The 16673-nt window shown below is 41.0% G+C and overlaps 1 protein-coding gene across 1 annotated transcript in view; it reads left to right on the top strand.

Annotated features, from left to right (window-relative positions):
- LOC108708683 (short transient receptor potential channel 4) overlaps nt 1-16673 on the top strand; it is a 144442-nt gene that overhangs the window by 84086 nt on the left and 43683 nt on the right. The window contains exon 3 of the mRNA XM_018247635.2: nt 898-1416. Within this exon, the coding sequence (XP_018103124.1) occupies nt 898-1416 (519 nt within the window). The remainder of the gene's footprint in view (nt 1-897; nt 1417-16673) is intronic.

The following is a 16673-nucleotide window of genomic DNA, read 5'->3' on the forward strand; positions in this document are numbered from 1 at the left end:
TAAAATGGCTCAAATTTGAAAATGAATACATCGGTTTCTTACACTAGCCATAGTAACTATACTGCCTGACCATATGTGCCAGCTTATACAGTTGGTTCAACAGATCAGATGAAATATGCTTGAAAATTTCATTACCGATGCACCATGTCAGGAAGTGCATGGTACATCAGTAGTGATGGGCGAATTTGTCCTGTTTCGCCGAAAAATCCGCTACAATTTGTGAAACGGCAAAAAAACAGCAAATTGCACATTTTGAAGCCGATTTTAAAGTCAATGGGCATCCGAATAGTGTTGAGGTGCGATGGTTTTGATGCGAGTGACTTTTCCGATGCGTGTCCAACATTTTTTGACGCTGGCGAATTTGCGGCAGTTTTGTTATTCGCCGCTGGATGAAACGTGTAAATTTGCGACAAATTCCCGCCTGGCAAATTTATTCACCTATCGCTATACATCAGCAGATAGGCACAACAGAAGGTGGATATATTTGTGTTGCCACTATACTATGTATATACCATAAAAAATGCAAAGATGGCTAATTTCTAGTAATTTTGTTTTCAAAGTTACTCCTGTTAACAAAACATTACAAATTGTCTGTAGATTTTTAATTTTACGCTGTCCCTTTAAAATTCTGTTTTACTGCTGTTCAGTATTTTCTTGGAAAATTGTATGAATGATATAGAAAAGGCATGAAATGCATACATAAATATATATTATGGGTATACGTTTCCTACATTGTATAGATGTTATTGACAAACTTTGTAATATAAGTAATTATTTGATTTTAACTGAAATACATTAAGATATGTAATTTTTAATAGAAATCAAATTTGATTATGTAAAGTAATTTCTTCTTCTTTTTAAAGGCATTCATGTATTTCCATTTTTATTTTTTTACAGGTCCCCCCAATCCTCCTAGATAAACAGTTCTCAGAATTTACACCAGATATAACTCCAATAATATTGGCTGCTCACACAAACAATTATGAAATCATAAAGCATTTGGTACAAAAGGGCGTTTCCGTGCCAAGGCCCCACGAGGTTCGGTGCAATTGTGTTGAATGTGTTTCAGGCTCTGATGTGGATAGCCTCCGACATTCCCGATCCAGGCTAAATATCTACAGAGCTCTGTCGAGTCCCTCTCTTATTGCATTATCCAGTGAAGATCCATTTTTGACAGCTTTTCAGTTGAGCTGGGAGTTGCAAGAGTTGAGCAAAGTGGAAAATGAATTCAAATCAGAGTACGAGGAACTGTCAAGTCAGTGTAAGCAGTTTGCCAAAGATCTTCTAGATCAGACACGGAGTTCCAGAGAATTGGAAATTATTCTCAACTACAGAGATGATGGTGGATTGTTGGATGAATCGAATGGCAATGACCTTGCTCGATTAAAACTGGCAATAAAATATCGCCAGAAAGAGGTAAATGTTGCAATTTTATAATCCTTAATATACACCCAATTATGTTTACTAATAAGGTTTCAGCTTATGAGTTTGAAATGTCCATTTTTTAACCTTTAACCAATTGTTTTTTTATGATAATTGTACAACACCCTAAAGGGCTACTGCTACAATTTGAAAAACCATTTGTATACTCCGCTCCAATTGTTGCACATTTTTTTCCTCCAAAGTGGGCAATTTGTGTCTGTGCTGCCATATGTGTAGAAAAAGAAATACCACACCCTGATTGTGGGGCTGATACCGAATACAAATGATAAAATATCTCTTCAAACAGTATGCATTAGAATTAGTGCTTCACAATGTCACTTCTGTCACATGATTCATTTAAAATGTTTTGCTTTTCTGAACAACAGAAGCCATCTTATGATTCCTTTAATTTGCGTACAGATATGGAATCTGTTATCCAGAAACTCGTTATCCAGAAACCCATGAATTACAGGAAGGCATTACATTTATTGAACACACATTTAGGGGCAGATTTATCAAGGGTCGAATTTCGAAGTTAAAAAACTTCGAAATTCGACCATCGAATAGGCCAAATTTGATTGATTGAATTTTTTGACCGCTTTCGGTCGAAGTAAAAAGCGTTCGACCATTCAGTGAAATCGTTCGAATCAAATGTTTCAAATGATTTAATCGATTGATCGAACGATTTTTAAAATGTAGCCAAATCTTGGCTATAGGTTCTAGGAGGTCCCCATAGGCTAACATAGCAATTCGGCAGGTTTAAGGTGGCGAAGTGTGGAAGTTTTTAAAAGAGACAGTACTTTGGAATGGTCAAATATTCTTTTCGTATTTTCTATTCGAATCAAAGTTGAATTTGGCCAATTCGATGGTCGAAGTACCCAAAAAATGCTTCCTGGCTACTTTCTGGTCTCATTATAATCAGGGGTCATGATCATAATCCCACAGTAGATATGCAGCTGCTGGGTTTTAGTAGTAGCCTCTAATAAACAATCATGATATAAGAGTAGTACAATATTTTGGTAGTAGTGGTTGTTGTTGTGTCTCCCACCAGTATACAGTTCAGTCCACTAACTGCGCATGTATTTTTACCTACTAACATAATTTTCCAGGATATGGTTAAGGATTTGACTGAATTTTAGTACGGCACTTATGTTAGATTCTTTCAAAATCTCCAATACTCAACCAGAATCTAGACTCCTAGGGCTAGTGATTTTTTTTTTTGCATTAACATTTTGCTGCAATACCCAAAAATCACATACAAGAAAAAAAATGTCTGCAGTCTAAGGATTAGGCAATTTTTTTTTCCTGATACAGATTTTGGTTGAAATTCACTTTTTCATACGTGGCAAAAATTTCTACCATGCATTTTGTTTCATTGAAAAAAAAAAAGATTGTTTCTTTGCAGAGAATGAAAAAACACAGGAAAAAAAGCCCATTCACTCCAGTGCATATGGCACAAGAAAAATGCCCACTGACTCCAATGCATTTGGCAAATTTTCTGCCATTTTGTGAATTTTTCATTACAGTAAAAGATGCTCATCAATAGTTGTTCATATTTCCAGCATTCCATTTCCACCAATCTCATCTAAAGCCAGCAAAAAGTACATTTAATGAGAACCCTGAAAATCTTACAACCCTTCAAGCAATAGCATATGTTACAAAGACTGGATTCCAATGGCAACTGTATGATAAAATACTTGTTAAAATGTACTGTTATATTTATAAATATGCTAATATTGGTACAAATGTTGCCTGCAGAGCTTTAGCATGCCATAACTATAAACATTTTTAATATAGCCTATAATTTTTATGCTTCATTTAACTTTTAAACTTGTGTTTTTGAGGAAGCATTAGAATATTGCAGTTCAAGCGTTTGCATACTTTTCAGCTTTAATGTAATTTTATATTGAGTCCTTAACTTCCTTTATGTGAAAAGCCAAATCTTCTACAGTAATAGAAAATAGAAGACCCCAGAATGAGCTATAAAACAATTTTCAGCTAAATCCAAAGTGGCAGTTTTAAAGAGGATTTGCAAAACCATTTGTCCTATATTGCTTTATGGCTAAATCTATCAGAGAGTTATACAGCCAATTGCTTTCACGATAATAGAAATAATGCTTTACTTTTTCTTTTTAAGCTGATTTATCAATAATATTTAGTTAAATGATTAGCGCAATGTCCAGACTAAACAATGACATCAATTCTTTTGAATTACGTATTGTAATTTCTTATGTTAAATTGTAAATTATGTTTTCGTTTAAAAATCTATTTTGTTTAAAAAGGCATTTGCTGTATGTGGGAGATGCTTTGTTCTAAAGCTATTCAGTTAATCGTCTGTATCCCTGTTGAAAACAGAACTGATGATGCTGTTAGGAAACAATTGCCCATTGGCCTTGTCATTAAGGGGCCGATTCATTAACTTCGAGTGAAGGATTCGAAGGTAAAAAGCTTCGAATTTCGAAGTTTTTATGGGCTACTTCGACCATCGAATGGGCTACTTTGACCTTCGACTACGACTATCGAAGGATTCGAAGTAAAAATCGTTCGACTATTCGACCATTCGATAGTCGAAGTACTGTCTCTTTAAAAAAAAATTCGACCCCCTAGTTCGGCAGCTAAAAGCTACCGAAGTCAATGTTAGCCTATGGGGAAGGTCCCCATAGGCTTTCCTAAATTTTTTTGATCAAAGGATATTCCTTCGATCGTTGGATTTAAATCCTTCGAATCGTTCGATTAGAAGGATTTAATCGTTCGATCGAAGGAATAATCCTTCGATCGTACGATCGTACTATCTGCGCTAAATCCTTCGATTTCGATATTCGAAGTCGAAGGATTTTAGTTCCTAGTCGAATATCGAGGGTTAATTAACCCTCGATATTCGACCCTTGATGAATCGGCCCCTAAGTGTTGGGTCAAATGGCACATAATGCAATTGGGAAATGTGATAGAAAATGAAAATGTAATAAATATTTCACAGCTCCAAATAGTTTAGTTTTATAAAGTTACAATTTACCATACTCTGGTATTAAGCAAATAAACAAACATTCAATATTTTTTAAAGTAGAAAAAACTCTTAAATTACACAAATTTCGAATGTTGATAATTTGAATTTTTTAATAGGCCCCTAACAATGTCTCTAAGGTTACATGACAGATTTATAAAAATATTATCTCTCATATGTAATAAAAGGCACTATGTTTGCTCAGGTGAAGTATCTTATAGCAACCAATAAGATTAAAGTTGCAGGGTATAAGGAATGGCCAGGAGGCAGATTAACTGCTCATAGTGTTTATTGTAATCACAACATGTTTCAATCCTTTTGGTTCTTTGTCAAGTGTACAATAATTCGTGCAGGTAAGTATTTAAGGTGAACTACAGGATATGACATGACATTATCCCCACCATTTTGTCTCCCTCCCCCTCCAACATATTGTGAATTCCATTGTAACAAGTTAACGAATTATTGTACACTTGACAAAGAACCAAAAGGTTTGAAACATGTTGTGCCAACAATAAACACTTTGAGCAGTTAATCTGCCTCCTGGCCATTCCTTATACCCTGCAACTTTAACCTTCTATTGAATATCGTACCCCAGGAGGAGGTACAATAAGGAATAGGCACTAATCACCTGCTTTGAGATCTCAAGTACTAGTCCAATCTGTGTATCATTTAGCAACCAATAAGATGTTTGTTTTTAAACAGGTGACCAGTAAATGCTACCTACTGTTTGGTTTATGGGTTACTGCTCCTGAGCAAACTGTGAGATTAAATTTTTATGTTCTTAAATGGGTTTATTTACCAATGCAACCCATGATGCCCGTAGCAAGGAATACACTGTAAACCGATGCTTGATCCTCACCAGCGCCGTATTTCTCTTTGGGGCGCCCCAACGCCTCGGGGTCCTAGCGCACACCATTCCCCCTCCCCGCGCGAGTGCACGCCTGCGTGCATCATATCGCTTGGGGAACGCTGCATTTTCCATACACTTTAGGATGCGGCTGGGCTACATACCGCCCCTAAAATTTCGCCGCCCTAGGCCTGGGCCTTTGTGGCCTTGCCAAAAATCCAGGCCTGATCCTCACCAGAGGCAGTTGCATTAGATGGACCTGTGTCAGGCAAATTAGTAACTGTGAAAATAATATGTATGTCCTTATTATTATGCTTATAGCAAACAATGCCTGTATCATTCTGAAATGACCAATTAAGGCTAGGACTATTATAGGATTAACTTCCCTTTCAAGAAGTCTTAATCCATAACACCATTGCCTTACTCTGTTTCTACACAAACATGTTTTACAGAATATCCTCAGATTAATCCAATTAAGCAAAAATGGAAGCACATATATATTCATGTTTACACACTGCTGCCTATGCTCTAATCCAGGGATCCCCAACCTTTTGACCCCGTGAGCAACATTCAGAAGTAAAAGGAGTTGGGGAGCAACACAAGCATGAAAAATGTTCTTGGGGTGCCAAATAAGTGTTGTGATTGGCCATTTAATAGCCCCTATGTGGATTTTCAACCTACATTGAGGCTCAGTCTGGCAGTAAACCTGTTTTTAGACAACCAAAACTTGCCTCCAAGCCTGGAATTTAAAAATAAGCACCTGATTTGAGGCCACTGGGAGCAACCTCCAAGGGGTTGGAGAGCAACATGTTACTCACGAGATACTGGTTGGGGATCACTGCTCTAATCCATTAGTGATAAGGTTCACTGCAGTTTGGCCTCCTTGTTTTATTGAAATAAGATGCCCTTAAATATGCAAAACCTAATCCAATTAACTGTTGTAGTTCACCAAATAGTCCAGTTTAGCCAATATATTGCATCAGGATATACAAACAAAATGTGAGCAAATTCTCACCAGTTTTCTCTAAGGATGCATGCCATGAAGATTAGCGATGGGCGAATTTGTCTCGTCTCGATTCGCCCCGAATTTCGCAAATTTGCAGTGAAATTCGCAAAATGGCCACAAAATTCACGAAATTTACGTCGGCGGCATCCATTAATCAGTGGCATCCGTTAATCGTCAACGGCATCAAATTGGCGCCAGTATCGAAAAAAACTTTGACGCCAGTGTTGGAACCGTTGCCCGGGTCAATAGTTTTTCAAGGCTGGAGAATTTTTATGTGCAAATTCGCGCCTGGCGAATAAATTAACCCATCACTAATGAAGATGAAAGTAGAGCATTTGTTGTGTCTATATACAGTATGGAGAGCGTCAATCGTTAATTTTAAATTCATTTTAAATTTAAATAGTTTTACAACAGATATGAATACTTATTTACTAAAGGCTCAGCTCAACTGTAGAAGAGCTAAGGGCTGCAAAGTCACAGCCCTCGGAGCCTAAGTGTTGCATATAGCCCTTCATGGGCTGCTAGCCAATTTTGCACTATGCTAAAAAGCCAACACAGTATGTAAAGTGCACCGTTATCATGCACACAAAAGCCTTGTACTTAATGATTGGTAAATACAGTGCTCTGTGTACTGAATAATATGCTATGGATGTTTTGTTTCATGTGCCATTTTCACTCCTCCTGGATGAATACAGAGTGTTTTTTTTTTTAATATGTTCCACTCTAGGACTTTGCACTTTGCCTTTTTTCGTAAAAATGAGATCTGTGCTTTATATATGAGTGTGTATATATATATATATATATATATATATATATATATATACCTGAAATGGTTAATTCTATTAAGCAGAGTAAGATGGCCATAGTTTGTTTGGTCATCATCATGTTTGGGCCACACAGGCATTTAAATTAGCCTAGGTGATGTATGGATGAAAGTATATTATTGGGAAAACACACATTTAGAGAACCATTTATCAAAGTCTGTATTTATCTAAATATTTTCTGAAAAAAACTCCACTCCATTTTTTGGCTTATTTATTAATATATTTTCCGGAAAATTTTGTTTGCTGGGAAAAATAAAAAAAAAATGTGAAAAATATTAATTTTGGTTGTTATTGCATGAAACCCAGCACAGATCAAAAAATCTTTGGGACTTTTCCCATTGACTTACAAGTAAAGGCAACCTCGGCAGTTCTGAGATGCCCAATTTTCAATTCTGACTTTTTCCATCTTCGGGGTATAATAAATTCTGAAATATTTGTGTTTCTTTGAAATTCAATTTTATACAGTACTAAAAAAACACAATTTTTTTGGATTTTCTGCATTTGGAGTTTAGTAAATAATCCCTTCATCCCCTGGAAATAAGGATCTTTCTAAATATAATTAATGACAAATTCAGCACTATTATCAGTGCCATAATCTGAATTAATAAAGCTATTCTTCTATTCCTCTCTCATCAGATTTTGACAGTTAGGGCAACTATATTGGTGTATGCTCCCTTTGCCTAAACAAGGTATTAAAGCTAAAGCTTTCATAATAACCAACTCCAACACAAAGCTGCATGTAAAGAGACAGATTGTTGAAAAGGGGATAGTGAAGAGTACAGATTTTTAATTGATTATTAGGGATGTAGCGAACTGCCGATTTGGTGTTCGCGAACGCCGTTCGCGAACACCGGCAAAAAATGCGAACGTTCGCGAACTTCGAACACCCGCTAAAATCGTTCGATTCGAACGATCGAAGGATTTTAATCGTTCGATCGAACGATTTTCATTCGAATCGAATGATCGAAGCATTCGATCGAATGCTTTTCATTCGATCGAATGCTTACAATCGTTCGAACGAATGCTTACAATCGTTCGAACGAATGGAAATCGTTCGATTTTTAGCGGTCGAAGGAATTCGAATGGTCGAATGGTCGAACGATTTGTATTCGAATCGAACGCGAACTCAAAATGCGAACGTCGCGCGACGTTCGCGAACATTCGGCGGACGCGAACGGTCGAAGTTCGCGCGAACAAGTTCGCTGGCGAACAGTTCGCTACATCCCTATTGATTATTTACATTCATTTACATGATATAAAGCTTATATTAAACTGTATTTTTTCCACAATATGTTCATGCATGCAGACCATTTTCTTGGTGATGGACCCTCAGAAAGGACAGTGGTAATCCCAAACACAATGTGCCACAAGCATTTGTGGGTACCAATGTGAGCTTTATCAACAACTCAAAGCATTTAGCTACTGTAAATAATTAACATTAAAACAAAACCCCTTCCTAGTGCTGCATTTACTTAACTGCAAACATGTTTTGTTTAGAATTCTTTATATATATATCTTAAAGGAAAACTATACCCCTAAAACTACCGTATATACTCGAGTATAAGCTGACCCGAGTATAAGCCGAGGTACCTAATTTTACCTACGAAAACTGGGAAAACTTATTGACTCTAGTATAAGCCTAGACACAACTACAGCCCTGTCTCCCAGCAGCGCACATTCCGCCAAAGCGACCCCCCCAGCGATCAACCGGACTTCTTTGCTAAGTTGATGGTGACAGAGAATTGCCAAACGGATTGCTGTGTGCATTGTCCCACTACCATGTGCAGAGGGTGCTGTATGATATTGCCATCACTGTTAATCTTTCGTATAACCAACAGAGGGCGCTGTGTGATATTGCCATCACTGTTAATCTTTCGTATAACCAACAGAGGGCGCTGTGTGATATTGCCATCACTGTTAATCCTTCATATAACCAACAGAGGGCGCACTGTTATTCTTTCATATAACCAACAGAGGGTGCTGTGTGATATTGCAGTCACTGTTATTCTTTCATATAACCAACAGATGGCGCTGTTTGATTTTGCAGTCACTGTTATTCTTTCATATAACCAACAGAGGGTGCTGTGTGCTATTGCAGTCACTGTTATTCTTTCATATAACCAACAGATGGTGCTGTGTGATATTGCAGTCAATGTTATTCTTTCATATAACCAACAGAGGGCGCACTGTTATTCTTTCATATAACCAACAGAGGGTGCTGTGTGATATTGCAGTCTCTCCCCAAGTGAACTGTTGGTATAGGAATGATTAAAAGTGACTGCAATCTCAGCTACTGCCCGCTGACCCGAGTATAAGCTGAGGTAGACTTTTTCAGCACATTTTGGATGCTGAAAAACTCGGCTTATACTCAAGTATATACGGTAATACTAAAGCTACAGTTTATATCAAATTAAGTGGCACATTAAAGAATCTTCCCAAACTGTTATATACATTCAAGTAAATATTGCTCTTTCCTGGCCACTCCATATTAGCATTACATACGGGGGATTCCCCGTCCCCGCCCCCTGACCAGATAGTCCCTCCCTCCTAAGCCTTTAAAAGGTACCCCTGGAGCACACTCACCTTGTCTTTTTTCTTTCTGTCCTCACTCTTCTTCTGACCTGAGGGTTTTCTCCTGGTTGGGTTCATTCCCTAAGCCCTCGAGCTTTACAGGTGAATTTGGGCAGAGTGCTATGCCTTCCCCCCATTCGTTTTAAACGTCTGTGTGTAAGGCCTAAGCAGGAGGGACATCCTTACCACAGCACGACTCTGCTTTTCCTGCTGAGAGAGGTGTGACATGGAGGTAACTCTTCAAAGTTGCCTGTGTCACGAGGAGTTCCTTTTCCTTTTCTCTTACTACTGAGACGCGTGCTATTTCCTGTCTCAGTCAACTTCCTGTCCAGCGGCCATCTTGTGGTTGGCATGCTGCGGATCTTTTCTTTCGTATGGGGAGGAGACGACCGCTCCGGTACACAGGGGGTTTCAGAGGCCAATGCGGTCGATACGATTGCATCGCCTCCTCATTAGCGCCTAGCGCGCTCTCCCTGTGCGCATCCTCGCGCTGGCGGCGGCCATTTTGTGCTTGGCGCACTCTCCAGGCGGCCATGCTTTTTTTTGGAGGGGCGGATTTTAGAGGGCCGGCAGTATAAAAGACCCTGACAAGGCAGCGCTCGTGCTGCTCACTTCCACCCTCTGCCTTCCAAGGAAAGGTTCGTGCTTCTTTTCTCCCCTCAGCCTTACAGGTAAGATTCTTTTATGGTGGCATCCTTAGCCCTTAAGCATGTGCATTTTTTCATGCTCTCTTCTCCTGCTAGGCTTTGTCTTTCTTGCTTCATGGACTCCTCAGCCTCCAATGCCTCTGCCCCCCAAGCTAGGTAGGTCCCTCAATTGGGTTGTTTCTATCTTTCTTGTCTCTCTCTCCTTTTCTAATTAGCTGTCCTCTCTCTCTCTTCCTCAGCTTGCCTGAAGAAAGGACTTCTAGAAAACGCAAAGCCGCTGCTGTCTCCTCTCACCATCCAGAATGCATGGGATGTTTCAACCCTCCTCTTCCGGGCAAAAAATTCTGCAGCACCTGCTGGAAGGATTTCTGCAGTTCAGCCTTTCCTCCTTCAACCAGAGTTACGGAGGTTTGGGAAGATAGCCAGGAGAACTCTCCGTCCAGGGATGCAGTCTGGGACACAGCGGAAGCCTCCTCCGAGGAGGAATCGCAACAAGAGAGATTTTCAAATTCTTACATCGATTCAGATGAGGACTCTGAGGGGTCCAGCGGCTCCTTTGACTTATCCTTGGTTTCTCCTCTCATAAAGGCAGTTAAATTGACCCTGGGAGCAGAAGAGGATCCAGAGGGTACAGTATCTCTCAAGGTGCTTCCAAACCCCTCTAAGAGCCGTCAGACTTTTCCTCTCTTCCAAGAGGTCTCGGACCTCATAAAGACGGAGTGGAAAAAGTCAGCCAAAAAAAGTGTCATTTCTATCTCAGGGTACGAGATTTTCTAAACTTTATCCTTTTAAGGAATCAGATGTCAAGGATTTGATCGCTGCCCCTGCCGTAGACCCGGCGGTTATCCATTTGGCAAAGAGGACTACCCTACCAATAGATGACAGTTCAGCATTGAGGGATCCTATGGATCGAAAGGCAGAATCAGACCTCAGGAAGAGCTTTCAGGTGGCCGGAGCGGCATGTAAGCCAGCAGTGGCCCTCATTTCGGTGGCCAAAGCTATGTCCTTTTGGATAGAAAGCATTGACAAAGCCCTTTCGGAGGGCGCCGACAAACAAGAAATTTCTTCTAGCCTTGCAGAACTCAAGTTGGCGACCGGATACATCTCTGAGGGGGCAATAGACCTGACTAGACTTGCAGCCCGATCTATGTCCCTTGCGGTTGCAGCACGAAGAGCCCTCTGGCTCAGAACCTGGTCAGCTGACGTCTCTTCAAAGATGAGTCTTTGCACCTTACCCTTTGAAGGGGGACGACTCTTTGGCCCCAGGCTAGATGATGTCATAACCAAGGCCTCGGGGGGAAAAAGCCAATTCTTGCCTCAGGAAAAGAAAGATAAAAAACCCGTGCACTTCAAATCTCCCTTTTTTCGCGGCTCAGGAAGATTCAGGGGCGGACACCAGCAAAACAGGTCTTCTGCAGAGGGGTTCAGACCTTTTCAGTGGAAAAGAGGACAGTCCTCTTTTCAGGGAAACGATAGATCCAGACAGGCACAACCTAGCAAGAAATCCTCCTGACTATCCGTCGGATACCATTGGAGTAGGGGCCAGACTACAGCTTTTTCAAGAACAATGGCGATCTTCCATCACAGACCAATGGGTGTTGGATATCCTGTCGAGAGAATACCGTCTCGAATTCCTCAGGGTTCCTACGGGGAATCAGTTTGTAACTTCAACATTTCCGAAAGAGGGGGAAAAAAGAAGAGCCATAGACCACTATCTGCAGTGGCTTTTAAGGGAGCATGCCATATTACCAGTCCCACAGGAACAAAGGAACAAGGGATATTATTCAACACTGTTCCTAGTAAGGAAGATATCTGGAGGATGGAGGCCTATTCTAGACCTCAAGGTAGTAAACAGATACTTGAGGATCCAGAAGTTCAAGATGGAATCCATCTTTTCCATCATTCAGCGGTCCTTCCAGGAGACTGGCTCCTCTCCATCGATCTGAGAGATGCCTACCTGCATATTCCCATTGCAAGTTCCCATCAGTGCTTCCTTCGCTTTGCCATTGGGGGAAGACATTTCCAGTTCAGATGCCTTCCGTTCGGCCTGTCCACGGCCCCGAGAGTTTTTTCCAAGATTCTGGTCACCCTCATTGCCCAACTAAGATTGGAGGGAATATCGATCTGGCACTACCTGGACGATATCCTAATATCAGCCAAAGAGGAGAAAACTCTGATCAAGGACAGAGATCGAGTCCTTTCCTATCTGAGATCCCACGGATGGATTATAAATTGGGAGAAGAGCCAACTAGTCCCATCCCAGTCCCTGGTCTATCTAGGAGCCTGGTTCAACACATTGGAGGATTTAGTCTCACTTCCTCCCCAAATGATCTCGAGTCTGGTCAACTTAGCCTCAGAGACTCTTTCGAAGGACAGGTTGTCGGCCAGGGATCTAATGTCTTGTTGGGATCCATGACTTCTACCATACCAGTCACAAGATGGGCAAGGTGGCACATGCGTCCAGCCCAGGCCTTATTTCTAGAGCAATGGAACAGGGAACAGAAGGACTGGGAGCAATGGATTTACCTCTCCCAATCATTCAAGAATTCCCTACACTGGTGGACTTCGGAAAGAAACCTAGCGAGAGGGTTTCAACTGTCACAACCTCAATGGAAGATTCTGACTACGGACGCATCATCCCGGGGTTGGGGAGCCCGGTTGGGACCAGAATGGGCACAGGGGCTTTGGCCGTCTCTTCAAACCAATGTCCCCTCGAATATCTTAGAGATACGAGCGGCAAAACTAGCTCTATTCTCTTTCGCCAGAGTCCTAAAGGGATCATCAGTGAAGATCCTCACGGACAATACAAGTGCGGTGGCCTATATCAAGAAGCAGGGAGGAACAAGGAGCAAATCTCTTTTTCAGGAGGTTCAGCCTATAATCCAGTGGGCAGAGAGCAACTTGTCTGCTCTGACGGCGGAACACCTCCCAGGGGTAAGGAATCAGGAGGCAGACTTCCTGAGCCGAAACAGCATCTCAAGCCACGAATGGGCATTGAACAGAGAGGTTTTTCAGAGCATAGTGGGAAATTGGGGTCTACCAGAGTGCGACCTCCTAGCCTCTCACCTCAATGCAAAAGTCCCGAGGTTCTTCTCGAGGAGATATTGCCAGACAGCAGTAGGATCAGATGCTCTACTGCAGACATGGTCCTTCAAGCTGGCGTATGCATTTCCTCCATTCCCTCTAATACTGAGAGTTCTTCAAAAGCTCATTCAGGAGAGAGGAGATCTGATTCTGATTGCACCAAACTGGCCACGCAGGCCTTGGTATCCCCTGCTCCTAAAGTTGTCAACAACTCCTCCTTGGCCACTACCAATGAGGAAGGACTTGCTCAGCCAGGGCCCTATTCTGCATCCGAACCCAGCAGCCCTATCCCTACAGGCTTGGAGGTTGAGCGCAAGAGATTGGCCACACTAGGCCTCCCCAGGGAGGTGGTAGACACCTTACTCAAAGCAAGGAAGTCTTCAACATCTCGCACATACTACAGGATATGGGAAAGATTTATGCTCTGGCGCTCACACAGTGAATATATCTCGGATAACATCTCCCTTCCTCAAGTCTTAGGATTCCTACAGTCAGGTCTGGACAAGGGCCTACAATATAGGACCCTTAGGGTGCATGCCTCAGCTCTGTCAGCTCTATCTGGATCCACTTGGTCTGCAGACCCGACAGTACAAAGATTTTTCAAGGCAGTCTTAAAGATACGACCTCCTGTCACCAAATCTCCTCCGGCATGGAGTCTTCCTTTAGTCCTAAAATCTCTATCAACAACACCGTTTGATCCCTTGGAATCAATATCTACATGGCTACTCACTCTTAAGACTCTATTCCTGCTGGCCATCGCCTCAGCTTGCAGAATAGGAGAGTTGCAAGCCCTCTCTTGTGCCCAAGGACATATCTCCTTTTTTCATGACAGGGTTTCTTTAAAACCTACAAGATCCTTCTTGCCGAAGGTAGTCTCCACATTTCATCTGAGAAAAGAGGTGACTCTTCCCATTTTTCCGGAGAATTTGGAAAACTCAGAGGAATTAAGGAAGATAGACCCAGTCATCTGCCTAAGACGTTATCTGGAAGTTTCGGCTGCCTTCAGAAAGTCAGATACTCTTTTTGTTATTCCAGCTGGGAGTAGAAGGGGGCAGGCCGCTGCCTCTTCTACCATCAGTAGATGGATTTCCTTGTGTATTTCCAAGGCCTATGAAATACAGGGCAAGCTAGCTCCGGAGGGTTTAAGAGCCCACTCTACTAGGGCTGTGTCAACATCCTGGGCAGCATTGGCAGATGTTCCTACCCCACACATCTGTGAGGTGGCCTCCTGGGCTTCGGCACGAACCTTTGTGAAACATTACAGGCTGGATATGTCCTCCTCGAGCAATCATTCCTTTGCTACTGGAGCTCACTTGGCCTTTACGACTCAATAAAACCCTTGCATATTAGTGGAAATTTTACTTCTCATTTTTTTTACCCACCCCTTGCTTAAGGGACATGGCTATATACATCCGTATGTAATGCTAATATGGAGTGGCCAGGAAAAAGAAGAATTCCTACCATACTTACCGTAATTCTCTTTTCCTGGCCACTCTCCATATTAGCATTTCCCACCCCTTTTTGTGAGTACAGATGCTTTTTATTAGACAAGGTGAGTGTGCTCCAGGGGTACCTTTTAAAGGCTTAGGAGGGAGGGACTATCTGGTCAGGGGGCGGGGACGGGGAATCCCCCGTATGTAATGCTAATATGGAGAGTGGCCAGGAAAAGAGAATTACGGTAAGTATGGTAGGAATTCTTCTTTTTTACATCTCTTGCCACCATTTTGTGATGGTCTATGTGCTGCCTCAGAGATCACCTGACCAGAAATACTACAACTCTAGTGATGGGCAAATTTTCGCCGTTTCGCTTCGCCGAAAAATTTGCGAATTTTGCGCGAAATTCGCGAAATGGCGAAAAAAAGTAAAACGGAGCTGGCGTCTCGTTTTTGATGCTGGCGCCCGTTTTCTTGAGGCCGGCATTTTGCGAATTTATTCGCTGGCGGCGAATCGCGCAAATTCGCAGCAAATTCGCGCCTGGCGAATAAATTCGCCCATCACTATACAACTCTAATTGTAACAGGAAGAAGTGTGGAAGCAAAAGACAGAACTCTGTCTGTTAATTGGCTCATGTGATATAACATGTAACATGGTTTGTTGGTATGTTTGTGTGCACAGTGAATCATACGATCCCAGGGGGCGGCCTTATTTCTTAAAATGGCAATTTTCTATTTATGGTTACCCAATGGCACATAATGCTAAAAAAAAGTATATTATTATAAAAATGGTTTATTTACATGAAGCAGGGTTTTACATATGAGCTGTTTTTATTGAGACCTACATTGTTTGGGGGGTATAGTTTTCCTTTAAGCTGCCCATAAACTCTTGTCATCTGTTCTTTTTAGCAAGATCTTTGCCAATAACTCCTTATCTTAACAAGAATAACGCAGCTAAGCTGGAGGCTGTTGCAGCCTTTCTTCTTACTGTTTATTTAAGATCTTTATCTGTGTGAGTTTTTCCAAGTTTATTGAAAGCGAATGCTTCAAAATCATATCTTTACTATGGACTCAATGTACAAATAAGGTCAAGTAAAATAAAGGCAGACATAAATAGCTAAGAAACACAATCTAAAAAAAGGACAAATCGTGCTTATTTCAACACCACACATCTGATTATGGCTATGATTGTGGATTCTTTTTCTTTTTCCTTCTGATAATTATTTTCCACATGTGCTTGCATGAAATAATCAGAACTAAAATATAATTTCTTTTTCCATCGAATATGTATTGCATTTAAATCAACCAGTTATTAGTAGTGACGAGCAAATCTGCCCCATTTTGCTTCGCCAACAAATTTGCGTCTTTTTTTTTTTTTAGCAAAATACAAAATGGGCAACTATATTTTTTTCACTCCAATTGCATTAAAGAGAAACCAAGACCAGAAATTAAACCTTTTTCATATCCACATAACATTGTCTTTGCGTGTTATTTATATTTTTTCCTTAAAGATATTTGCCCAAATCCTTTTTACATTATGGGGCAGATTTATCAAGGGTCAAATTTCAAAGTTAAAAATACTTCGAAATTCGACCATCGAATTGAAATACTTTGTCTTCGAATATCGAATTTGGGTATCCTGCGGTCAAAGTAAAAAAACGAACGATTCGAAGGATTTCAGTGATCAAATCGAATGATTTTACTTCGACTTCCAAAAACTTAGAAAAATGGTCCAGAAGGTCCCCATAGGCTAACATAGCACTTCGGCAGGTTTAATTAAGTTTTGAAATCAGTTTTTTTAAAGAGACAGTACTTTGATTATCGAATGGTCGAATATT

The sequence above is a fragment of the Xenopus laevis genome, chromosome 2L (genome assembly GCF_017654675.1).
Source record: "Xenopus laevis strain J_2021 chromosome 2L, Xenopus_laevis_v10.1, whole genome shotgun sequence".
Taxonomy (NCBI): Eukaryota; Metazoa; Chordata; class Amphibia; order Anura; family Pipidae; genus Xenopus; species Xenopus laevis.